Genomic DNA, 26,862 nt, shown 5'->3' with positions numbered 1-26,862 from the left:
ACTTCCACACATAAATCTAATACAATTTCAGAATGTATTATTAATAATCATGTATAATACCATACACCTTTAGAGTCTATATTAAACACTACGGAGTTGTTCAGAACACTAGTTGTACGTGTCTGCCATTACCTTCTACAGAAGAGACCTGTCAAGCACAAAAAGAATTTATGGTCCAATTATGTAAATCTTTTCATAATGTTGGTAGCTCACACGCACACCTACAGCTAATGAAATTATTCTGATAAGCAGAGCCACTCAAGTACATGTCTAGAAGAACTGTGACCCTAGTTTCTATTTGTGTCTCCATCAGATTTCAGCAATCTCATTTAAATATAAAACCCGCATAGTTAACAGATAAGTTCAGATGAAGTTTAGCTATGTTTTCCTGATGGAAATGCAGGCAGGACATTCAGATCATCTCACTAGCACCGATTTGTTCACTGGCCATAACTACTCACCACTTCAAACTTGTCAAATTTCCTTGTACACAGTATAGTTATTTAAATAATAATCTGATGAGCTAATAATTGTTATTCAGCTTTTCATATGCAAAGGTCACCATCAAGTAGCTTTTATTTTTCTTCAACTGATATATCATTACGACTCCTTTTTCCAAGTATCTTCAACGTATTTTTCTTCCCTCAGGCATGACATTGCAGAAACTCTGACTTACCTATTCTATTCTTAATTCCAAAAGAAAGACAATTAAAACATCCACGTCAATCCTCGCATCTCTAGGCCTTTGAGTCAAATTAATATGCTATGTTTTTGTAAAAATCATAGGTTTTTATGTGCAACAGATCTGGCTTGTAGCAGCTTGGTTACCTTAAAATCTTCTGTAAGAGGCAAAACGAGTGAAAATTTTACACTCTTAAATAATACAGGAAAACGTTTCAAATTTTAAGTTAAATATTCCATAAAGTTGAAGTATAAAGAACATTGGGTGGCAAGCTACATTTAATAAACACAGGAAACAATAGAACTTGAGGTCACACATGCTGAGACCATGTAACTGAAATTATTCCTTCAAATGTTGAAAGCAACTGTCTGGAATTCCACCGCATACTCCAGGAAACGAATATAACAGAAGGCATTACACAAGTCCATGCGAGCAAGAAGGCAGCAGTAAGAGCAAAGTTACATAACCACATGTAAAAAGAAGAGAACAGAAGCAGTGAGGCCTTGAAAGAGTAAAATCGTAACTATTACTTCCTCTAAGTTGCAAACAAAAAAAGAAATCATTAACCAAGTCTCTAATGGAGCTGTCCCTCAAAAACTGCTGCAGTCACAGCAATTGCTTCTACTACACATGTCAGTAGGCATTTATCTCTTTATCCCAACAGGTGAAAATAGGTAGGCTAGTCTTCTCAAGTCACTCTCTGATATCAAGGAATCATTTAAGCTCAAAAACCCCAACAGAAGTTCTAGGCTGGGTGAACCACACATGGACTGGCACCTCATTAGAGCTTTTTTTGCCTCTGACTGGAAAACTACATAGCAACAGAAACACTTTACAGCCACCAAAACAACTGTAATGTTTGTTACGGATTTTCAGGGAAACAGCATTTTGAGCTAACACACTCTTAAGAGGGTAGATTTAGTCTAGATAGATACAAGGAAGAAAATTTTTACAATGAGGGTGGTGAAAACCAGAGCAGGTTGCCCAGAGGCGGGGGCAGATGCTCCATCCCAGGAAACATTCAAGATCAGGTTGGATGGGGCTCTGAGCAATATGATCTAGTTGATTCCCTGCTCATTGCAGGTGGGTTGACTAGACGACATTTAAAGGTCCCTTCCAGCCTAAACTACTCTATGATTTTGTCTTTGTCCATAGTCAACAGCAAATCTAGACTTTCAGAGCTCATTTGGGGAAAAAAAAAAAAAACAAAAAAAACACACACACAAACAAACCAAACCAACACCACCAAAGGAGCTCATCTCACCAGATGCTGAAGTTCTTTCAGGTCCCTACAGACCATGTAGAAGACACCAAGCACAATATTGACATATGCAGCATAGAAATCCGCAGAATATTCTGGGGGATGATTCTGAGACAAGATCTTCTGCAGGTGTCCTGTTTAAACAAAAAGAAGTTTTGCTTATTCAAAGCTAACTGAATAAACTGACCACGTTTCACAAGTTAAATGGAAAACCAAACTACAGTCATTAAAAAAAAAAAAAACCAACAAAATCCATCAAAACCTACACTGATTAGAAGAACCATACACATATTCCAAACATAATGGAACAAAAAATGTTACTCTGAGATGTTTTGGAAAGTGGAAAAAGACAAGCCTTTTCGAGCTTCTGGGAATATAGACTTTTACATTCCAGTAGCCATTACACATTCTGGCTTCAGTAAAAGGCATACTGACAAACACGGAAAAAACACTTGGAAGCTGTTTGACAAAGGATTATTCAATCCCCAAAAAGTAGAAATTAAACTAATTAAAAAATTCATTTACCTATGCTGTAATCAGGAAAATACAAGGTGAGAGGCTCAAAGCATCCAACATTTGGACGGAACAGTTCCCACACTATTTCACTGAGCAGGATGACTGTCACATTTCTGTCAGTCTACACAGGGAAGAAAAAAAAAATCAAAAGAAAGAGAGTGACAAATAGGCAGAGAAAGAACATAAATTTTGTTACAGTATCATGAAAAAAGTTATCATTGTGACTTTTCTGTTACTCAAAAATCATCAAATTTACTAGCATAGTAATAAAGCATCAGCTAGCCTAATCAAGAAGCACATACATTTGTAAATTTTCATAATTACATGAGCTTTCTCTGTATCCCTTGCCATTTCACTGACATGTAAGCTCTGTGGGGTGGTAGAGCTCTGGTACTAGACAATACCAAGTAGATTCCACCCCTTAACCATGAAATTAACACAGCATTCTACTTTTGTAATTGAACTCAGACTTTCAGAACAAACAGGAAGGAAAGCAAGCTCAGTGCTTTCTGAAACCAAGCTATCTATTACTTTATTTTAAATGTAAGTTGGTGTAAAAACTCTGCCATTATAAAGCACGTTGGCAGCTGCTGGGCTCTGCAGCTCCAGCCACAATTAAATAGCTGGTGGTCTACTGACCATCCTCAAGCCAACTGCCACCAGTGTTGTGAAGCTCCACACAGGAGAAACCTGAGGAAGATGGATGTTTCCCGAGTTGCAAATTTAGGCTTCCAATGCTGGATTCACTCAATGTGGCTGAGCTCTCTGAATCAGCAGTTGACTCAGAAGCAGACTTTAGGTTCCCACACGAACATCTGACAAACTCTAAAATGGGGTTTATTTATTTATTTGTACCAAGTCAACAGGAGCTATGTCGAAGCTTCTCCTTATAGCCTACCTGAGATTTTTTTTCTGCAATTACTACAAAACTTTAAATGAAGAGTAGAAAAATTTCACATTCTTCTTAAAACCAAAAATATTCTAGAAAAGACAGCTATGTATCTGACCCCAGCCTCAAAAGAGTCTACACCAGATCAGATATCATAAAACAAGATACTGTTAAACAGAATTTAAAAAAAATAAGAGCGTAAGCAAAAGCTGCCAGTGTTTAAATTCTGGTTTGGTTTTTAGCGCTGCCAGTTGATTATTGGGAGCAGGGGGAAAGGTGGGGGGGAGAGATATTAATTTTGCAACTTTTCTCATCTAGAGAATCACTTATTTTGACCTGTGAGCCTAGATGGACAGATACAGTTCAGATACTTTATTGTGCAGGAACAGACGCTACCTTTTCTCCAGACACTTACCAACTCTTGAAGCCTGAGAAATGCTGGCAGGATGTTTGCTTCCATTTCCCTCAGCTGCTCTGCTCTATCCAGTACCTTTTAACAAAACAATGATCATCTTATATAGACAATGTCACATTTCATTCTCACCTAAAATTAATTCTTAGCTGCTGGAAACTCATTTCACCAATGGCCCTTAGACAGCAGGAACCACTTAAGTATCAACACCCCTTAAGCAAGCAACATCAGCAAGATCACTGCTTCAGGTGTGCTTCCAGGAAGCCCATGCAGCTCCGCCATCTAAAAAAGCCACAGTCTGCAGACAAGCAACATCCTCATGCCTTATGGCAGTAAGAATTAAAACATAAGTATACCAGTCACAAACATCATTTTCAAAGACATGATATCATTTAACAACCATTGAAACCCCAATTTCTGTCCAAAATTATTCTTGTATTAAAAAATTACACATAGTATTGCAGCACTGTATCAACATACTTACTGTGGGAGAGCTATCTTTTCCCACTATAAAATTATTTTTCAGAAACAAGAGCTGATATTTTCAAAAAGTTTGCTATCATCTGGAATTTTCACAACAGAATTTTGAGAGAAATTTTTCTTGCCATAGTTTGCACCCTAGAAACTTACAAGATCTATTGTATTGTACGCAAATCTGGCATCACACCAACAGATATGTAGCATATGTACAGCTTAAACAGGAAACAATATCTAAACAACTAACATTCTGGAGCCTAGAGAAAAAAAACAGGAGCATGAAAACATGCATGGCTATCCTTTGACAAAAGACTGTATCTTCAGTACACTTAAAATCTTGACAGGAATGGAAAAAAAAAAAGAATAGAAACGCATTTTCTTTTATTTACTACTCGCAATATGAATCTGAATTCTGAAGTTCATTACTTCTTTTGAATTGCTGCTGTTCAAAGAAAAACTATAGGTCCCTAGAAAATTCTATTTTTCTATCCTTTTACATTTCCTCCCCACACTAAAGCATTAAGACATCTATCATTTCTGTTGTCCACAGTAAGAAAAAGAATTTTATGTGGACAACCAAGAAACATTTTATGAAAATGGTATTTCAAAATCACACTGTACAGGAAAAAAAGCTGAAAGAACAGTATCTCTGCAATAATAGCCCACACTTCTTCGGAATTTATTTAAAACTACACTACAACATATGATTTTATATTGACATCTGCATTTGGTTCATATAATAAGCAACTTCAGGGATGAAGACTGCTTTACATTACTGACCAAACAAAGGATACATATTTTTACCAACAAAATACTGCTTTTTGGACCCAGTGACATGCATCTAATGAACACAAAGCTTTAAGGTCTTGACCCAAGTAGAGCTTACTTTTTAGTTAAGTGAGAAACAAACTAGAGTTTCTACTTTTAGCAGAGAAAATATACTGTAAACCCTGGCTTGTGGAATATGTCAAGTGGTTCACATAAACAGCCCACCTGCAAGGCCTACAAATCCACACCTTATTCTTTAGTTTTATTATAGATTCATCACCATTCAGGTTCTTTAAAAAACTATACACTTTAGAACTGTCTACTGGCTTACATTAAAAACAGCAGCTTGTTACTTCTGTACAGTGCTAAATAGTATAAAATGTATGAATCACTACAAGTTATATCAGTTCAAATTTTTCAGGCAGTTAGAATGAATAAATTCATTTTTCACAAGTAATCACAAGCATTCAGTACCTATGCTTGGGTTAAGAGAAACATTTTGAATCTTTTGCTTGAAAGTAAACATTTATCTTAATTTGCTCTGAGTCAATTGGGCTGAAATATTACATTCTTCACTACTGAAATGAAATAGAATAAATCAGCATTGACAATTTATGTTACCAGCATGCTGGTCTTCCATCAGTCTCAATATAAACCACTCTACAATAAATCCAGATGACACAAGTTAATATACATTAATTGATTTCCCCCATTCCTGTCTGTTCCCATGCAGAACGGAACTGAAATACTAATTTAATACTTAATTCTTCTGACTCAGCAACTATTTACATGATACAATTGAACCTTTCTAGGTATCTTGAACCATTGTTCAAGAACTTTCTAATTTTCTGAGTGATACTAATTTTCATAAAACACATGAAGCATTCTTTACTGATGTAGAACAGGTTTTTTAATTCAAATATTAATCTGAAAGTAAAATTTTACTACATAAAGTATTTTGTGAAATTCCCTAAACATTACTTTAGTGCTAAATGTTGTTCTTAAGGAGTTACTGAAGGATGCCAATACCACTTTTGTGATGATAAATTAAAATGAATTTCCAATGTATAACTTCTTATCTATTGGAAGTACTGGTACATTTTTTCTTGATTCATGTTTTAAGACGTATGTCAAACTTATTAAACTTGTGAGCTGTAGGTAACTATGAGATAGTACTGTTTCCACTAAACATAGTATGAACTTCTTTAACTAAATGGTTAAGTATTGTTAAATGGAAATAAAACGTATTCAACTATAACCTGTGAAACAGAATGAAGAATGTTCAGTTTAATTATGAACTTCTTGTTTGACTGCAAGAAAAACAAAGCAATATGTCCATTGATTGCTGTGATAAACATGCAGAGTGATTACCCAGGGTCATTAAGCTTTCAATCTTGAACGAGTTCCGTATTTTCTTAAATAATCAAAAGCCCTAATTCCTACTGCTGGGCTGAAATTTCAACCCATGCCTTTTGCAGGTGCACAATGCATATATACAATTACATATCCCTAATACTATGACACGGATTTTTTTAAGATAATAGGTTTTGTTAATCAAGTAAGAGCTAGAAAAAAAAAGTAGTTTTGAGGACTTTCCTCAGACCTTTTGTATGCCTGAAATTTGTTTCTATGTTCATCTCTCAGCATGATACAGCGGCATTGTATTTTGACTCCTTTATGTATTCTGACTCCTTTATGTAGTTAAGATTATCACAGAAAAAAAAAAAAACAGCCCACCCAAAACCTAGTGTTCTAGTACTACATTGACTCAATCATTCCTACGATCTAAATTCTGATTTTTTTCTTCCTGTGGTCTGCCTGTTTATTCCACTCAAGTGTATCACCCAATTTTTCATTGCAGTCTTTTTCCATCCTAATTTTAAAACTACAGTTCTTGTCTCTGAGGGTCAGAAGTGCAGTTGAAGATGTAAGATCTCAACAGCACCTTTACAGGAGGAAATTATGCATTTTAGTTCCTTAACACAACTCCTAACTTGAACCTTTTCTAGCCAACCAGTTCTCATCATTTGCGTGCTCCATAATTCACTTCTGCCCTGCTTCCCACCTTTGGTTTCTCATTTGTGAAGCTATCTTCACAAGGAAACAGATAAGCATGACTTGTTAATTATAAAACAAATACAGGCTCTCTATATTTAAAGATTTTGTAATATTATTACATACCTGATTTAAGTATGCAGTACAATTTGTGTTCATTACTAGTTATGCTAAACAGTTTTTGTGTATAAAAAGTTCTATACCATGAAAAATAAAGAACCTCATCTAAATCCAGTAAACCAATGGACAGGATCTAAACAGCATCCACAGATTCTGAATTAGGTCCACAGGGGGATTTTGTGAAAACTGATCTATAATGTATTTCACATACAAATTACTGGTAACAATCACTCACACCCTCATAACCAAAAATGGACACTAAAATTAAATTACTCACTATATATAATGTTTGATCTTGAAGCTCTCGATTCGCAACAGCTTGTTTAAACAGACGTACAAAGTCGTTGAAAGTATCACAAGGCACATGAGAAGTCTGTTCTGTCTCAGAAGAACAGCTTTGCAACTGGATAAGAATTTCTTCTAAAAGAAGCCGTGAAGTGAAGTATTCCATACAGTTCACAAACACATGAGGAAGCTGAAGAGGATAAAGAAAAGATACAACTCTATTTGGCTTTTTCAGTGTAAATCCTCCAAAATCAGTTTTCCCTTCCAGATGAGACAATGAAAGAAACCACACCCTGCCAACAGAATACAGAGCATAAACCAAAAAACCTTGCCAAAAAAGAATGATTACTTATGTACCTAGTCATAATATTATATACCACAAAGTGGACAGAGATCTGATGAATCCTCAATACAAAACGTACTGTGTATCTTCTAACTATGTTCAAAAATTGTGAGCAATAAACAACAAGAAAATTAAATAGCATTTAGATCACAGAAAAGCTAGACAATCCTAACATATTACAGTATCATAAAACAGTCCATCACAAACTACAGTGTCTGGATAACTTGAACTTAGCAAACTTATATTACAAAGAAAGTAATCTAGGAGCACACTCCCCAAAATTACTCTGAACGTTTTTTGCATTCACTGCATACAAATAATAAAGCATAAGCTTCTATACCAGATACATGTAATCAGCCTGCTTGTGCAGAACATTTTTAGAAAACCAGATCTTTTCAGAGTAAAGAGAACGTGAAAAATTCTTCAAGACAACTGATTTTGTAAGAAATACGCATTCAGCAACAATGACCCAATGACTACTACTATGTAGTTCAGATTCTCACATTTAAATAATAGGTTTCGCTGCCTGCAGTCCTTGCAATTGAAATAAGTCCATTCCTGAAAGAGTTCCTACTTCAGGTTAGCAATATATAGCAACTCCAGCATTACTCATCAAGGATAAAGCTTATCTCCTAGTAGACAGCATTATAGGTTCTTTTCTTAACGGTTGAGGGAAGGAGAGTTTGTAGTTCCCACTTCCTCAGAATGTAAGTCTCCAAATTCAAAACTGTACAATGAATTCTCAGTAGTCTCCACTTCATGTATTCCAACATCATCTGTCTTACCAGTCCTTCTTGACCTACTTCTTACTTACTCCTACATTGTGGTCTAAGAGCAGGAATCCAAACGAAGTTTATGTTAGATGGTGAAGCTGAAAAAGAGCATACAGTTCTAACATTGCTGAAAGTGATGCTCATACAGGGAGAAACAGCAACAGAACTGGCATGGGAGAATACGAATCATCCCACCAGCAAAAGACCCGGCAATGCCAAGCTTAGTAAACACAAACACACCTGAAGAATTAATTTTTGATTGATGTGAATGGCATCCTGTTTCTTGGAGTTTTTAATTTACAATGCCTACCAAGCTATGTTTGGAGGATCTAGAATAAAGTGCACAAAATTCCTATTTTCAAACAGGTTCTGAAAATATAATACTAAAAGGTACTATCAATGCACTTTTTCCCATTTAGAGCCCATTCATTAAGCAAAAGAATAATCATTTATTGTTCAGGAATTAAATCAGTTGTTCCTTTGCAACATTGCTTCAACATTGTAGAACTGCTGCACTGCTGCTTTTTCACAGTGAAAGACAGATTTTTCCTGCTTCTACAAGAAGGCTAACCAAACTAACCATATCTAATGGGCTTGTGTGGCAAGGTTGTGGTAGCAGGGGGGCTACAGGGGTGGCTTCTGTGAGAAGCTGCTAGAAGCTTCTCCTATGTCTGATACAGCCAATGGCAGCCGGCTTTAAGATGGACCTGCCACTGGCCAAGGCTGAGCCCATCAACAACAGTTGTAGCGCCTCTGTGACAACATTTTTAAGAAAAAGTTACTGCACAGGAGGAGTTGCAGCCAGAGGGAGAGAGGAGTGAGAACACATGACAGAAATAACTCTGCAGACACCAGTGAAGAAGGAGGGGGAGGAGGTGCTCCAGGCACCAGAGCAGCAATTCCCCTGCAGCATGTGGTGAAGACCATCATGAGGTAGGCTGTCCCCCTGCAGCCCACGGAGGACCACAGTGGAGTAGATGTCTGCCTGCAGCCCGTGGAGGACCCCCATGTCAGAGCAGGTAAATGCCCAAAGGGTGCTGTGACTCTGTGGGAAGCCTGCGCTGGAGCAGGCTGCTGGCAGGACTTGTGACCCCATGGGGGACCCACACTGGAGCAGTTCATGAAGAACTGTAGCCCATGGGAAGGACTCATGTTGGAGAATTTTGTGGAGGACTGTCTCCCATGGGAGGCACCCCATATTGGAGCAGGAGAAGAGTGTGAGGAGTCCTCCCACTGAGGAGGAAGGAGCGGCAGAGAATGTGCGATGAACTGACTGCAATCCCCATTCCCTGTCCCCTGTGCCACTTGGGGGGAGCAGGGAGAGAAAGTCAGGAATAAAGTTCAGCCTGGGAAGAAGGTGAATGAGGTGTTCTTAACATTTCAGTTTATTCCTCATTACCCTTCTCTGATTTGATTGGTAATAAATTAATTTCCCCAAGTCGAGTCTGTTCCGCCCATGATTGTAATTGCTAAGCGATCTCTACCTGTCCGTATCTCGACACACAAGTCTTTCGTTATATTTTCTCTCCCCTGTCCAACTCACTCAACAGAGAGGCTCTGGTGGGTACCTGGCATCCAGCCAGGGTCAACCCACAACACCACATTTGCTGCAACAAATGCAACGTTAGGCCCAAGTCTGTAAAAACAACTATCTGCATCAGAACGAATGGCAGTTGCCTGGTATTCAGCCAGTGATCTCCACCAATTCAGAACTTTTTTTTTTCCAGCAAATATGTATAGCTTATATGTTCACTTTGAATGCATTCAACAACTTTAAGTTCTTAGGCTGACATTTAAATACATACACATCCAGCCAAATATAATTAAAATGAGTTTGTTAATATAAAACAAATAAAACAAAATTCCGCTACTGCAAACTTTTCTCACTGTTCTTCACAAAGTGAAGAGACACAACTCTCTCACTCTCTTCATATACAAGTAAAATTAGTTCAAAGGAGAATTACAAGAAGATTCAAAAACGGTATACCGTAAGTGACTCTCAGATTGAACTGGAATCATCATAAGAGTATGTACTTACTTGTCACTGGAGCTATTTCAGGTTAAGTACTTTTTAGACAGCTGAACAAAAGCTGGCTCCTTTTTTTTCTTTTCAAACTTCCTTAGAAAAGTTACCACAATTTACATTGTATCTCAGTATGCACAACTTCATTTTACCCTAAGCGCACTAGTGAGAAGAGCGATGTGTTCCTCACACAGTAAGTGGAGGAAAAGAATCAAGAAGGCAGAAGTGGCCGAGGAAACAAACCATCTTGAGAAAGCAGAAGCTAGTTTGAAGGACCATCTGTTACAAATAAATTCTAAATTAAATAGGCACTGTGGATATTCTTACCTCTAGGGTGTTTAGAAGAGTTTGCATCACATAGGTCTTTCCACTAGATGTATGTCCGTAGATAAAGATGGATGGAAAACTAAACTGCTGACGCTAGTAAAAAAAAAAAAGTTGCTTTGTTTCAATTCTTTTTCATTCAACAGATAAAAGATTTATCAATGAAGCTTCCTCCAAAAGAAAAGTTATCTTTTAAATTGAGGCATTAAATATAAACCACAACAATTATTATGGAATCAATGTGATCAGGTTTTATGTTTCATCTTCACTGAAATGCTGGGAGAATAAGTCCCAAGAATCAAGTATCACATAAAGCTACCAGTGAAACTGCTGTAACATGAGGATACATTTTCCATGAGAAAAACAAAACAAACCGAATAATAACAACAAAAAACCCAACGACACAAACAACAAAACACACACATCAAGAGAGAAAAGGAGTGGGTTCTTAATTTAAATTAATTAACAAACTGAAACCAAATCTTGGCAAGCACAAATTGCAAGGTTTACATTGTCCTAACTTCTGCAAACACTACAAACTGCTTTTCTTTCCATTGACATCAAACAGAAAATAATTAAATGGTTTGGTGGAGTAGATGGTAAAGGAGCTCACTCTTCTCTCACAAGGCAGTATTTCATAAATACCTCTATTTAATGGTACTGATGCTGCATATTTCATTGATTTCTCTTTTTTAAGATGCAAGGGAAATAATTAACTTGTTCTTTTTATTTCATTCTGAACAGATATTTATTTTTGTGTTTTTCTCATTTCTAAGAATCTTGTACACTGACTTAAATTAATAAAAAAATAAATTTGACAAACACTTTTTAAGAAAAACAATGATACTCCATTAATCCAAGATGAAGGCACTATTGTGCAAGATATACGGAAACTCTAACCTGTATATTTAACAAGAATTTAAGTATCTATTTTTTTAAGAAGACTTGTTGCCACTATGCTTGTAATAAATATGTAAGACTTAATAATTGCATCAAATTACAGCATTTATCTATAATTAAAGGCAGAACCAGAAAGAGGCACTAATTTCCATTTTCTTAACTGAATGTAAACAGGTACATCATCTGCTTTTAAGTCTGCAGATAAAAATCTCCCGTTACTTTTCACCACAGCTTTGCCAAGCAGTAACAGAATCAATTAACAAGCCAGCAACAGAACTAAGAATCAGACCAATTTCATGTACTTAGGATTCAGGCACGCTGATATTAGATTAAGAGGTCAAAACTAAAGAGAATTTCTACACCGCCACTGAAAAACAACACAACCTCAGAACTTTCAACCACTTCCTGGTACTGACTGGCAAAGACTGAAGAGAGACATGGAGAAACAGCCTTCAGAGACAGCAAGGCACAAACAGCTCTAAGTTTGTTTGGGCCTTCCAGCTGCAAAACAGCTTTCACCCTTCAAACTTACTAGAACCTATCTGCCAAACCCTAATGTTAAAGATGAGTAACAAAAAAAAAAAAAAATCCAAAACAAACAAAAGACCACCACCAAACCACAAAACCAAACCAACACCAAAGAGACAACCAAAGCACACTCACAATGATACCACAAAAATACCCTTAAATTTCTGCTCTGAGACAGCAGAACATTTTTGTCCTATTCAAACATACAATATAAAAAGCACTACCTCTCCAAATAGTGACAGCAACATAGACACCTGGGATTCTCGACAAGGCACCAAACTTTCCAAGTGAAGCAGCGTAGCTGCTGGGTACGCTGGATGTTGAAGATTAGGCATTTTGAGGTTCCTGTAGTCAGTCACCTAAACATGCATGTCCCATTTGAGGTGCAGACACAAGAAATAAAGTGATCTGGAAAATAAAATGTTTTAATTACCATTTGCTGCCATACACATAAAGGAGGAAAATAAAGAGGAATAGACATAAAATCTAAACAGATATTCTAGCTAAGGATAATGGTATAATTATGCTAGACTTAAGAGACCTCATAAAAATTGAACTTTACTATGCAAGGCATTATACAGACATTTTCAGGCAGACAAAATCAAAAAAAAAATCATATAAAAAAGGAAAGGCATACAGGGTATGAGCAAATCAATATAAAAAAGAATTCTCATAGTTTAGCTAACTGGAGAAATACACATTTAGGTCTGGTTTTATATACGCTTAAAAGTAGCAAGGGAATAAAGTGAGGAAAGTAGATTAGTCACAGATCATCACCTCACTGGACAGCCAATAAACTAGGATTTACAAGTAACAGAGAAGAGGCATGGAAAGATGAGGATGACAAAGTAACAGCTCTGCACATGTTAACAGGAATGCTTACCACAGTTTAAAAGCAGCAGAGGCATATGAAGACAATGCAGGTGATGATAAAGACTGGAAATGCTCGTTAAAAATAGTAGGAGCCCAAACCAATTAGACAAAGCTGTAATATTAATTACAGTCTACCTTTTAGACAAGTCAAGGAAGACTAAGGGTCTTGATTGTCCAGACACTGGGAAGGCTGGATTTTAGTGACAGAACATGGGAAAACACCTCAGTCAAAGATATAACTTTGTCTGCAGCTTCTAAAACTGCTGGGAAGATGGTACATTTGTCTGTAGTGATAAGGACAAAATGCAGAGACAGAACTGAAGTAACCTCACGAGCTGGATTCTGACTGTCAAATGTAACATAACTTGACACCCAAAAATAAAGTTTGGAAATTTAGGCAGCACAATAAAGATATCTCATCCACAGATAGGAACATCTGTAAGTTATCAAGATGAAGATAATAAACCAAGTACTCCAAACACATTTAAATGTAAGTATTTACAGCCAAATATGTTATGCTGGGCATAAGTACAACACCACATGAGGAAAGATTAGGTTAGCAGGAGATGAGAAATAGCTTAGGAAATAGAAAATAAACTGTTCTGAAGCACAAAAAGCAATATTGGGTTGAACTGACAGGAGAACTATTGGGTTACAAGGAGATTCATAAATACAAATACATTTATGGAAATACTTAACAGAGTTCATTTTGGGACCAGTCTCTATTAAGTGTTTCCATGAATAGAGTTGAGAAAATTTTTTTTTTTTTTTTTTTTTTTTTACACTTCACCTTCAATGTTTTCTGAGGTAAAAAATAGGATTGTAGAATCATCAATAGAGAAACAGGTGGAATTAATAAGGAAAAAAGGATAATCCAAATAACAAATAATTCCAGTATAATGAAATTTAACACTTCATATTTGTAAGTAATCATATCACACCTAACAAGAACTACAGTTAGATATCAAGAAAATGTAAGTCTGAAGCAACTCAAAAAATAAAACAAGTCAATCACATAGTAAGTATGAAAAATCAAAGTAATGCAGCTGTCAAAAAAACAAACACATAATCATACGTAACAGGCAAATTATTTCCCATGCAGACAGCCATACAAATAGCCTTGGCCCATTTTATCAGATCAGCAGGATCAGCTATGAACAGGTCCACCCACCTGTCCACTCCATCTATTCAGGTATCTATTCAAAATAGAATGAAGACACAAAAACCTGAATAACCCGATTAAAGCTACTCTCTAAAAATGAACCAGGAATAAATATCAAGGATGTAAAGAAAAAACAAATAGACAGTAACCTCTAAAACAGAGAGCAAGGAGGGAAAGCATTTTAGAAAAGGCTGAAAAGTTTGCATGGATTTAAGAAAAAGGACAGCTTTTTTTGCTCCACTGACTACAATACAACAGGGCTTGACTAAGTGTCCTAAACATCTAAAGCCATAAGGTACTTCAGCTTCTCCACCCTGCTGCCCAGCTGCACTGCAGAAAAGCAGGAATCACCTGTTGATCACACTGCTACCTGCCAGCCCTGCTTGCTTCTCCAATGCCCCAGCACATGTCAACTAATACTAAACATACTTAAGCCACAGAATAAAAACCTACATCTCTACTGACTTTATGTAGGTGTCTTAATCTCCAAAGGGATCCCATCCTAGAGTTCATAAGAGAAAGGATGTTTCGAGCAACATGTTCACAAAACAGTTAATTTAGATTAAATGGCAATGCTGACACTAGCATCAGCCAAAGCTTGAATTCAGGATGCTCGCGACCGGGAAGAATTGTACGGAGGTTGTACACATCACTCTAGACAGAACAGGAGGGACAAAACCCACTTGCTTTCCAGGTAAGGATACCAGAAGCACAACAAGTTAGATTTCGTGTTTGGATCTGATGGTTTAGGAGGACTTATCTCAGTTCATTCGTCCTAAAATACCTACATTTAGCAAGTCTTTCTACACGTGAACACGAAAGTTGCCAGAACCGAAGAGACTCGCACGGTTCTGCTTCCCCTCAGGCCCCCCAAGCACCCCAGCCCCGCAAGGACACCGCCGGCACGGGTGTGCCCTGGCTGAGGGGGAACGACGACCCCCAGCCTCCACAGCGCGCACCCGCTCCACGAAGGCCGGGCTAAGGGCTCCTGGAGCCACGCCTCCTTGAGGCTGAGGGCAGGCCTCGGCCCGGGGGGCAGCTCTGAGCCCGGCAGGCCGGGCGGGAGCCGGCCGGGACCCCACCAGGCCCGCCGGGACCCCACCAGGCCCCCCGGGGCCCCTCATCCCCGCGCGCGGCCCCGCACCGATTCCCAACCGGAACGCAGCAGAAGCAGGCCTCCCCCATCGCCTCACCCCCCTCCTCTCCCCCCGCCCAAGCGCCAGAAACCGGCCAAGCCACCCCGCCGCCGCGCTCCGCTCCGCTCCGCTCCGCCCGGCGCCTTACCCCGGCTTCCCACACCCACGCCGGCCACTCTCCGCACATGCGCACACCACCACCCACCTCCGCCTTCCCCGCTCAGTGCGCAAGTGCGGAGCCCAGACGCATGCGCCTTAGCGACGTGAAGCTCGCTGCCCCTAGTCTACGCCTGGCAGCGTGGAAAAGGGCGGGAAGACTGGTCCGGTTGGGGAGTGGTCGGCGGCCGTTCTGTGGCGGGTGGGCGGTCCGGGAGCCCCAGGGCTGAGGAGGCGTCCTATCCCCCAGGGAGAGCCGGGTACAGAGTGTGTCCCTTGGTGTCTTTGGAGCTCGGAGCTTCGCCTCAGCGGGCGAAGGAGTGGTGCTGGCGCCAAGGGGTCAGGCCTAGGCCTGGGGCGTGGAGTCAGAAGGGAGTCATAGGTGCACGCGTGGTTGTGACATTTGTTAAGTTTAGCTCCAGCCACCTCCTTCCCAGGCACCCGGACCAAAGGTGCGGTGTCTCTGGCAGCTGCTTGTGCAGAGTGGAGGGTCAGCTTTGAGGTGTATCGTGTGAGGGGACAGCAGCATCAGCCGCAGGAGGGGTCTGAAGGCATTGCCACCATCCTCTCTTCACACCTGGAAAATAAATGTTACAAATAGAGAAGAGACTAAAAGAAAATCGTCATGAAATTATGCACATTGCTTACGTATGTTAATACAGCTTAAAGGCATGGCTGTGGAGTCTGCTCCAGCTAGGCCTTGCAGGTGGCACTCTAAAAGTGCACAACAGTACATTCAAATTAACGTTATATTATGCATAAAGATTGCCCATTGTGTTAGTGGGATAAATATGACAACTGCATGCAGGGTTATGGAAGCTAAAGTGCTATCTCCCTCTGTAGTCTGAGCTGGGTGAAATGTTAAAGAAGTAAATAAAGTTTGTGGGATTTCTTTTTAATAGTCAGTTTTTTGTATGTATATATGTGCATGCACAATCATCATAGCTTGGCCTCAACTGAGGTTCAGATCTATAAATATATATTCTAAATTAATGGACGAAAAACGTCCTGAATGGAATTAGGAAAAGAGAAGCAGGAAAAGATGCAACTGATTCTGAGTTATGCTTATATATACCAATTTGTGTACACTCTTGTTTTTTAAAATGGCCTGTTATTTATCACACTTTTGCCAAAGCATAATAAGAATACAAAACTATTTTTAATGTTACTGGATTTGCATATAGAGACTATGTGGGCAAACACTGTAATATTACTGATTCAGTCCACTTTTCTTGTTAGAAAATCTTAATTTGAATAATAAGTATGTTTTTAAGCATCGTATCAAGACATACGCTTCCCAACAGAGTTAAATACATTTTTCTAGCTCTTGAAACAATGGAATCTGTTGGAGAAGATTTCTCTGCATACAGATGGGCCACGTTTCAGGAAAAAAAAAAAAAACCCTAATATAATAACTGCAAGGGGTCTCAGAAAGTCCGCATGTGTATAGCCTATGTGGGAGCTGATATGAAATACTTTAGAAGCAGTTCTCAGTGACGTTCAGAATCTGCGTCTTCTATGGATTACTACTGAGCAAATCTGAAACTTGGCTTTGAGTTGAGCAAGAATCCTGAAATTCGAGATCAGACTTTAAACAAGTAGTTTTCACTTCAGTGATTCTGTAGGAGCACTGATGGTTCAGGCTGCTGTCGCCCCTGGGTTCACTTCAACACAACATAAATCCGTATTGCCTTGAAGAGGAGGGTCTCCCTCTCCCTGTTCAACCCCTACTTCCACTCATTTTCTGGTTCTAGGATTTGGATGGTTATGAAGAGCTCTAGCTCAGGGAACCAGTCCAGCTGAAATTAAACCAATCCAAAAAATTGCTACTTCAGTAATTGCAGCCTTGCTTCCAAAAGCCAGCTTATTAACAGTGGGACCACCACTACTGTCTCATTTAGCTTCTAGTCTGGAATTCAGACAAAATAGTAAGAATTCTATTAATTAATCCAAAGTGGCACTATTATTATCATGAGGTAAGAACTGGGAAAAAAAAAATGTATCTGTATAGTTTAATAACTTAAAATTATTAAAAATATCCATATTGATTGAAAAGGTGGGACTGTAATGCCGTGTTTTTGCAGGACTGACCTGAAGTAAGTAATACAGAATGCTGGACTCAAACCTGCAGATGAAAAACCACTACAGAAGACTGTTGAACAGTACTGTCCAGTTTCTCAAGCCAATTAGTGTCCATATGTTCCTACATAATTCCTAATTCCCAGTAAAACTCCTTAAATTTACTAAGTGTGATTTTTATTTTCATTCAAGAGGTCAAAACTCTTAAGTAGCTGTTGCTAGAGATAGGATTCATGCCTATATATCTAGCTGGTTATGTCTAGCATAACAATTTTGTTTAGGTTTATATCTTTTATCGATCACAATTTTTGTTGATGTTCTTACTGAATATGCATTTCTGCATGTCTTTAAAAATATATTTCTTAATTTATACTGGCATGAGTTCATAAAGAGCAGGTCCTGCTTAACAAACCTGATCTCCTTCTATGACCAGGTGACCCACCTAGTTGATGAGGGGAAGGCTGTGGATGTCATCGACCTGGACTTTAGTAAAGCCTTTGACACTGTCTCCCACAGCATTCTCCTAAAGTGGCTCATGGCCTAGACAGGTGCACTCTTCGCTGGGTAAAAAACTGGCTGGACAGACAAGCACAGAGAGTGGTGGTGAATGGAGGTCAATCCAGCTGGCGGCCAGTCCCAAGTGGTGTCCCTCAGGGCTCAGTATTTGGACGGGTCTTGTTTAATATCTTTATCGATGATCTGGATGAGGGGATTGAGTGCACCCTCAGGAAGTTTGCAGATGACACAAAATTGGGTGGGACTGTTGATCCGCTCGAGGGTAGGAAGGCTCTGCAGAGGGACCTGGACAGGCTGGATTGATGGGCTGAGGCCAATGCTGTGAGGTTCAACAAGGCCAAGTGCCAGGTCCTGCACTTGGGTCACAACAACCCCCTGCAGCGCTACAGGCTTGGGGATGAGGGGCTGGAAAAGTGCCCAACAGAAAAGGACCTGGGGGTGCTGGTTGACAGCCGGCTGAACGTGAGCCAGCAGTGTGCCCAGGTGGCCAAGAAGGCCAACAGCATCCTGGCCTGTATCAGATACAGTGTGGCCAGCAGGAGCAGGGATGTGATCGTGCCCCTGTACTCAGCACTGGTGAGGCCACATCTCGAATACTGTGGGCAGTTTTGGGCCCCTCACTACAAGAAGGACACTGAGGTGCTGGAGCGTGTCCAGAGAAGGGCAACAAAGCTGGTGAAGGGTCTGGAGAACAGGTCTTATGGGGAGCAGCTGAGGGAACTGGGGTTGTTTAGTCTGGAGAAGAGGAGGCTGAGGGGAGACCTTATTGCTCTCTATAACTACCTGAAAGGAGGTTGTAGTGAGGTGGGGGTTGGTCTCTTCTCCCAAGTAACAAGTGATAGGACAGGAGGAAATGGCCTGAAGTTGCTCCAGGGGAGGTTTAGATTGGATATTAGGAAAAATTTCTTTATCGAAAGAGTGGTCAAACATTGGAACAGGCTGCCCAGGGAGGTGATGGAGTCACCATCCTTGGAGGCGTTCAAAATACATGTTGATGTAGCACTTGTAGGCTTGATTCAGTGGGCATGGTGGTGTTAGATCAACTGTTGGACTTGATGATCTTAAAGGTCTATTCCAGCCTAATGATTCTATGATGCTAAGCTGTCACATGTCTTTTTATCTTATTCTGACTGTGAGTTGCTTACATATCGAATATATTCAAAATGAGAAAGCAAACAGTAAACTGAGGTTTGAAACTTGCATATAACAGAGCAGGAGAGAATCCTTTCTCATTGTGTTTATGGTCAGGTGTTTGATATTAATACTTTTTTGCTCATCAAACTGATTTTCAATATAAGAAATGATTAATTTTCATTTAAGTTTTACTCCAGTTCAGCAACAACCTTTTAAGTATTGAATATACACTCACTTCACTGGGATTCTTTATTCCTTAAACTTAAAAACATGTGCTTAAGTGAAATACAGGATTAGATTGTTTAATTTTTACATATATCAAAAAATATATTTATGTATATATAATATATATTCATATATACATAGAACTGTGTATAGAACACATACATACTCTGTGTATGTTCTGTATGTATGTAGAACTAGAGAGAGGATTATGTATATAGAATATGTGCAGTATTTCATTTTTTATTTCTCTCAGTCTTTCCAAGATCCATTTTACCACTGATGCCCTTGTGTAGGATGCCATTGAGACTGCATCTGGATTATTACTTAGCAGTCTCTTTCTATTCAGAAAAGTCAATTCAAGCTGACAGAGGTGCAGAAAAGGGCTTTGACACAGAGCAGGAAGATAAGAAATTACTGCTCTGGAAAGAAGTTCTCTTGAAAGCATCATTGAGGTGGTTTAAGAAATTACTGCAACCACGGTTCCTGCCTTGTTGGATGATACAGCTCTTTCAGCCGAGTCAGTGGAAAGGATAGTGTCATCATCTGTCTCTACACAAGTCATCCTTTTTAACTTAAATTCCCAGGTAGGGATTATTTAAAATATAAACTGGGTGATTTTTCTTTGAAGTGGATGAAGGGATCTCAGGTGGTTCATTGTGCACAGTGAGCTAGAGGAACTAACATTAAATAATGAAAGAGAAAAGGTATCTGCAATAACTTCTACAATGGTTTCAGTGTTAGCTGCTAATGTCTATCTGACACATCCTAAATAAGGGTGGGATTTGAGCCTTGTTGAAGAATAGACCCCAAAGGGGTGAAGAGCTGCTTAAAATAAAGGACAATGTTGAAGCAGAGCAAATATTTTAAGTACAATACTGCAATAAGGAGGAACCCAGACTTCAGTAAAATACACTAATAAAAGTAAACCCCTTGATGTTTATCCAGTTGGAAATCTGCCATTCCAATCAGTATCGTTTTGCAAGTGTGTTATTTAAAAAATGCATAATTAAATACATACTAAAAGAACATTTGAAGGGCAAAAGTATGTTGGGTCTGTCTGAAGTACAGCTACTCTGCTGCAGGCCATGCTGGGGAAGGTACCTCTATGCACCAGCTGTAGAAAGGTGATCAAGTGCATAATGAAGCAGTTAGAACAGATTTTAAGCCTAACAGTTATTACTTAATGTCAATTGAAATCGTACAGTGATAGATAAATCTCTGTGCAAGCCCACATTGCACTTGTAACTGCAAGAAGTTGTTAGTTGCCTTCAAGGTATCAGCTCAGCTCTTCATTCTGCTGATGTCGAAACAAGGAAGATTTGGACTAAAGGACTCTGAGTGACATCAGGAGAAATAGTCCCTGGAGACAATTCTGTGGGCTGTGGGTTGCAGGAGTGCAATATACTTCCTTCACATCTTTTGCTGTCTCCCACTCAAGCCCTGTGTCAGTGCCAGGGGACAACATCAGTGGTGACCTGGCACTGCTCGCAGCCAGCAGAGGTTCTCTTCCACTGGCACTTAGCAGTAGAATCAGAAACTGAGGATCTGATCCATAATTTCTCATTAACTTTGCTAAAGATAGACAAAGACGAATGTTTAACAATCCAATTTTTAGTGATTATGATCACTGACAGTGGATTTTCAAGCAATTAGTAGTAATTAAGCTCTCATTTATAACTCATTAATATGAAAACCAGTAATTCTATGGATGACATACTCCCATAGTATGTAATGCAGAGGATTTTTGCAGACAGAAATATACGATGAACCATCTAGAGTTTGGGATATACAAATGAGATTTGATAAAAATATCACTACAGCCAAATACTGCTAAATTTCAGCTAGTTGCTCAGACAAATCTGTTGCATAATATCATAACAGTTTACTTAGAATTTAGGATCCAAGGGGAGCAATCTGTTAAAGGTGAAGGAGGGAAAATAAATATCTTTCCTCAAACTGCCAATAAACAAAGTCAATTCATGCTGGAGATAGTTCAATTTTAATTATATTGCCATTAATTGTAGGCACTGGGGTTTTTTCCCAGGGAAAATTATGTCCTAGCACTGACATCCTCAGTTAAATCAGTGTATCAAAGGGTATGTGTATTTCTCTAAGAAAGTATGTAGCAGCTTGCAGAAATATACATACTCCACATAGAGAACGCTTTACCAAAAGCATATAATTTTTGCATACAAAACTGCTGAGGTTTTATAAGTTACATTGTACTTTTTATAAAACAAAGGGAGATGGATGCCACTACATGTATGTAACCAAACACTTTTATTTATCGTTATATATTCAGATTATGAAAGTCATACCAAAGTGATGCCATTTCTAGCCAAAGTTAGTTCTACCTAGAAATTCTTGGTTTACTTGCCTAAATGTAGACTGAATTAATTAGGCATCTGAGTTTGGACTTAACAACTTTCCTTAACTGGCATTTGTGTATGTGCTGCAGAAAATGAACTTTTGTTTGTGAGACTGCATCTGACTTGTTAGTGACTTACCAGTCCTCTTTCAGAATTCAGTAAAAAGCACAGGTTTTATGGCACACAAAATTTCAGCAAATCACCAGCAAGCATCTAGAGATTTCTCTAGTTACATGTTAGAATACAGTCACCTTTATTTGAGAAGACCTCTGCTATTCTGTGTCAGCCACTAAGCAGCAATTTGCTGCCTCAATATAGTATCTGTAGTTCAAAAGAGGAAATACTTGTCTCAGCTAGCCTGTGAAGATGGAAGTGAGTCTTCTTGCTTTCCTATTTCCCAATTCTATTTTGTTATAATTTTCATTGCAGTTTCAAAAGACTAAGCATACTTTTGCATATTAATGAGTCATAAATTAAAGGGCTGATCCATTTCATGACGTTATTTGTAGTGCCTTACTTTTCTTGCTTCCTAAAATATCACAGTATGCAACTGCCCAGAGAAAATTACTGCTCCAAAATATGTATTAGAGCACTTAGCGATGTGCCCATCAGTGAAATGAGAGGTGAAGACACATTACTCAGCACATTGGTGTCATCGACAGGCAATACAATTTCCTAATACAGCTTGCCTTATGATCCTGTTTTGTATTGCGTACGTGTGTGAGTGACTCCGTCAGTCCAGACATTCCTGCCAACTTCGGTTTTGTATCCACTTGCCAATTTCAAATATATCTATAGGAGAATTTCTGTGCTTGTCCTGGTTTGGCTGGGATGGAATCACAGCCCAGCCATACCAGGCAGGCCGTCAGCAAGCTTGAGTCAGCCAGGGCAGCTGAACTGAGTTAGCTACAGGGGTAGTCCATCCCATAATGTCATGGTCACTATAAAGGGGGAGGGTTTGCTAAAGGAGGAGAATGCGTGTGAGATTCCTGCTGGGTTCTGGCTAGTGTTCCTCCTGCTCCTCCTCTTTCCTTCTGCTCCTGAGGATTGTGAGGGCCACACATTCTAGGCAGAGTATAACTTTGAATACCTGTTTTGTTTTGTTATTTCATTAAATCTGTCCTTGCTTCAACCTTCAGATCTCCTTTCCTTTTCCTGATTCCCCTTCTCAACTAGGGCGGCGTCATTGGGTGATAGAATCACTGCTGTAGTTTAGCCCTGTATGGGCTAATTGTAGACAAAGGTACTAGCTATGCAGAAGCTGATTGAAAATAAGCAGGAATGGCCCAGCTGAAGGATATGTTCCACTTTGAGTTTGTACCCCATTACACACCAGAGAAGCCTCAAAGCAAAACTGCATCTGAACAGATTGCTGTGTTTGGGGATGTTCTCCTCTCATGATGCTGCAATGCTTTTTGCTCTGTGGCCGAAGTTAGGGCAGTAACCAGCACCTCCAAGCAGCACAGATGCTTTGTTAGAGACCCCTTAACACCTTGGTTAATTCCAAGCACCTCTGGTCTTTATAGCTTGCTGATGGGATTTAAAAAGTTTTTGCTGTGAAATGCAGCAATGTTTGCTATGTTTCTGTAAACATGATCAGCATGACTCCATGCTGTTCTTGTCCTAATCTGGTAGTGGAAATACTGACAAGGCATCACATCATTGTAAAGGAATATCATCCATTCACAGTTGATTAAGATAGCGTCCCACATTGTTTTAATGTTTGAAGTTGCTAGAAATGTAACATGTGAAAGCTGAACCACAAGAGAGATGGAATCTGAGTATCATGTGAGGATATGCTTGATGTAGCCATATAAGTGGGTGATGCAACCGGTAAGTGTGATGCAATGCAGCTCAGGTTGCTGTTTCCTGGATCAGGAAGAATGCCAGGGTGCTGTGTTACGTACAAAGGCAGGTTGTAAGCTGTAAATGTGGCTATTCAGTGCACTGACAGCAGGGTAAGCCGCATTGAATATCAAGAAATTAACCAAAACTAGTCATCCAGGTTAGGAGAGTAGCTAATGACTACTGTTGCTCTATATGCATTTCTGATACGCAAAATCTGTAATCCAAACTTCTCATGGGTCATCTGAACCAAAACCATGGCATCTGGTCATTACTACTCCAATCCAGATACATGTAGCTGTGCTGGGGTGAGGTAAGGGCTGCACAAGGTAAGGGTGGTTTTAACTGGGGTGTCACCATGGGCAGTTTATACAGACACTTTGTTAGAGACCTCTTAACACCATTAATTCTGTTTCAACCACATTTCCTCAATTGTAGGCTTATACAGGAGCTTGCTAGATCCCAGTGTAAATTAACGTAAACCTGAAATTGTTTTCACTTATATTAAACTCCCCATAGTGCCAAGAAGTTACTCACACTGCATTTATCTTTGCCCATATCCTGAGGTACCTTAAACAGTCTGCTGACAGCCTTGGCTTACACCTTTACCCCAGTTAGAGTCTTCTGTGCTGGGACGTGACATCCTAGAAATGCTGAAGTATTTTTTTCTCCCATGACATCGTCTGTGATGCAGGATTTGCATTCCCAGGGAGCATAATCTGTTGGGAGATTTTTCCTTTCCTTGAATTGGGCATATAATTGATGAAACATTCATTGTGAGCCAGTTTTCTTTCATCTGGGCTTGGAATTATTTTAAAAGTGGTTGAGATGGTTGCTGTTTCAGTCACAGCAATATCGTGCTCAACTTCATTCCCATGGGAGTTTTTTTTGCTAGCTTCCAGTAAATTATGAGAGACAGATCCCAATGCGTTTTTGTCAATGTAGAATTGAAAATTAGTTTAATCTTTAAATAGAAAATCAACTAAATATTGAGGCTGCAGGAGGAAGCAGCAACTGAGTCATCACATTTGTGGACTAAAATTCAATATCACAATTTTAATCTATAAAAGTAAAAAAGCAGCTAAATTTCACCCTGGGCAGACAGGATTTCTTGCTAGTCTACTTCTTAACTTGAACTTTTTCTTCAGCTTATTTTCCATGGCTCTGCAGCTGTCTCAATCTTATGCCAACCTCTCAGCAAAATAAATTTGGCATTTAAATAAGTGCAGAGAAGAAAAATTCTGCACTAATGACTTTCAATCATCCTAATTAATTATTAATTAGTGCTAATGACAGTAAGCAAAAAATTGATTTGCTGTTTCTACTGAGCTGAAAGAATTTACTTGTAAAATGAAAGTGATTAACCAGTAAGACTAACAGTGATAATGTAATAATCTCCCATTTCTACTTCACTGTATTAATAAAAAGGTGTCTGTTTGGTGAGTGATAAGGAAAGGAATGCAAGATAGTTTTACATAGTAGATTTTTCATCACATTTATCCCTAGTATGTCGTGGTTTCTTTCAATTGCAGTAAATAATACATGATCTGGGGGGAAAAGCTGTACAAACCTCGGTAGATACAGATTTTTTTCCTTGCAGTACCCTTTGGGTAGCAATAAATGGCCGTGTAGGACTGACCTCTTTCTTCCTCATGTCTTTCAGCTGCTTTGTCAATATTTATAACAACCATAATTTTCCTCAAAGTATTCTAGCACTTAACCTACACAATATATACTCAGCTTTTAACTAAAGAAATATCTGTGCTGCCTTTGAGAATTTCTGCACTTAGAAATTTTTTTTCTTCTCTTTACTTACTAGCATGTTCTCATAGTCAGGTATACACTCTGCTTGTGCCATGCAAACAGTATTTTTGCTTATTATTCCTTTAATAGTTAAAACAGTATTTAGAAATCAGTTCTGAAGCCACATGCAGTATTTCACTGATATCGTATACTGAGCATCATATTCAACCTTCAAGCTTCTCTGGTATTCCCCATCTGTGGGTCCAGCATTTGTTGGCCCTTTAATTTACAGCTTCGTGTGAGAAGTTCAAGATCTACAGGCTAGTTTTGATGACCCTCCCCCACCATCCCCCAGGATCTTTGTATAATATTATTTCATTCCAAGGTATGATCACGTGTTTCATAATTATGTCCTATATATTCTGTTCCTATGTGTATATGTGAGGCTACAGTGCAAAGGACTGGAGACAGGTCAGTTTGATCAGCAGAATAAGGCATAATCATAGCATAGTGGAAGCCTAATTATTGCCTTTTTTTTTACTTTTCCTTGGTATATATTGTGACAAAAGGCAGTGTTAAGGAAGGAAATGGAAAGAGATAACTCTGCTGGTATTTAAGAAGATGTATAAAAACCTTTTTAAGTGCAGGTGGTGTTGATTGGAAAGACAATGTTGTCTGACACCATGAGCTGATCAGAGATGCAGACAACATTTCCTGTTGAAGAGTGAGGAAACGTGTGTGTGGTGATGTGCTATATATGCAAAAGTCCTGTGCTGGATAGAGACATCATTTCAAAATAGAGAGATCCACGATATTGCCTGGGTTATGAGTGACCAGCAGGATGGAGCTCTTGCCCACAGAAAGTCAAGAGAGGGAGAGTCCAGGCAGGATAAGAACTCTGGTTTAGACCTTTTAGCTCAGCATGACTTTTAGTCTCTGAGGACTGATGTGTGAGAGAGAGGCTGTGATTTTTCCTTTCATACAAGAGAGGGCTGACTTGGAGAAAGTTAATATTGCTGAGCTAGAATAGAGGTAGGAGCCAAATTTGTATTCAGTAGAGAGGATGAGAAGATTTAAAAGAAAAAAGTGTCTGCTGATACTGTATCAAGAAGAACTCTCTCAACTATGAGTAAAAACAGTTTTAATTTGAGGACATTTCAACTGATGATTTCGAACTTTCAGAGTACAGTAACTGTTTTCTCTGTAAAACTAGTGATGCTGCCAAACCCTGCCTTTATGTCAATATGTATTCTGCTGATACCTCAGTT

At 39.0% G+C, this 26,862-nt stretch overlaps 1 protein-coding gene across 1 annotated transcript in view; it reads right to left on the bottom strand.

Moving 5' to 3' along the window:
• ORC5 (origin recognition complex subunit 5) overlaps positions 1–12,691 on the bottom strand; it is a 67,364-nt gene extending 54,673 nt beyond the window's left edge. Inside the window, exons 1-6 of the mRNA XM_009946453.2 lie at positions 12,581–12,691; positions 10,932–11,024; positions 7,458–7,655; positions 3,764–3,838; positions 2,469–2,580; positions 1,947–2,077 (exon numbers count right to left, since the gene is read on the bottom strand). Of these exons, the coding sequence (XP_009944755.1) occupies positions 1,947–2,077; positions 2,469–2,580; positions 3,764–3,838; positions 7,458–7,655; positions 10,932–11,024; positions 12,581–12,691 (720 nt within the window). The remainder of the gene's footprint in view (positions 1–1,946; positions 2,078–2,468; positions 2,581–3,763; positions 3,839–7,457; positions 7,656–10,931; positions 11,025–12,580) is intronic.
• Between the last annotated feature and the right edge of the window lie 14,171 nt (positions 12,692–26,862).

Source organism: Leptosomus discolor, chromosome 1 (genome assembly GCF_034619465.1).
Source record: "Leptosomus discolor isolate bLepDis1 chromosome 1, bLepDis1.hap2, whole genome shotgun sequence".
NCBI lineage: Eukaryota > Metazoa > Chordata > Aves > Leptosomiformes > Leptosomidae > Leptosomus > Leptosomus discolor.
This window is presented reverse-complemented; position numbering and strand designations above follow the sequence as displayed.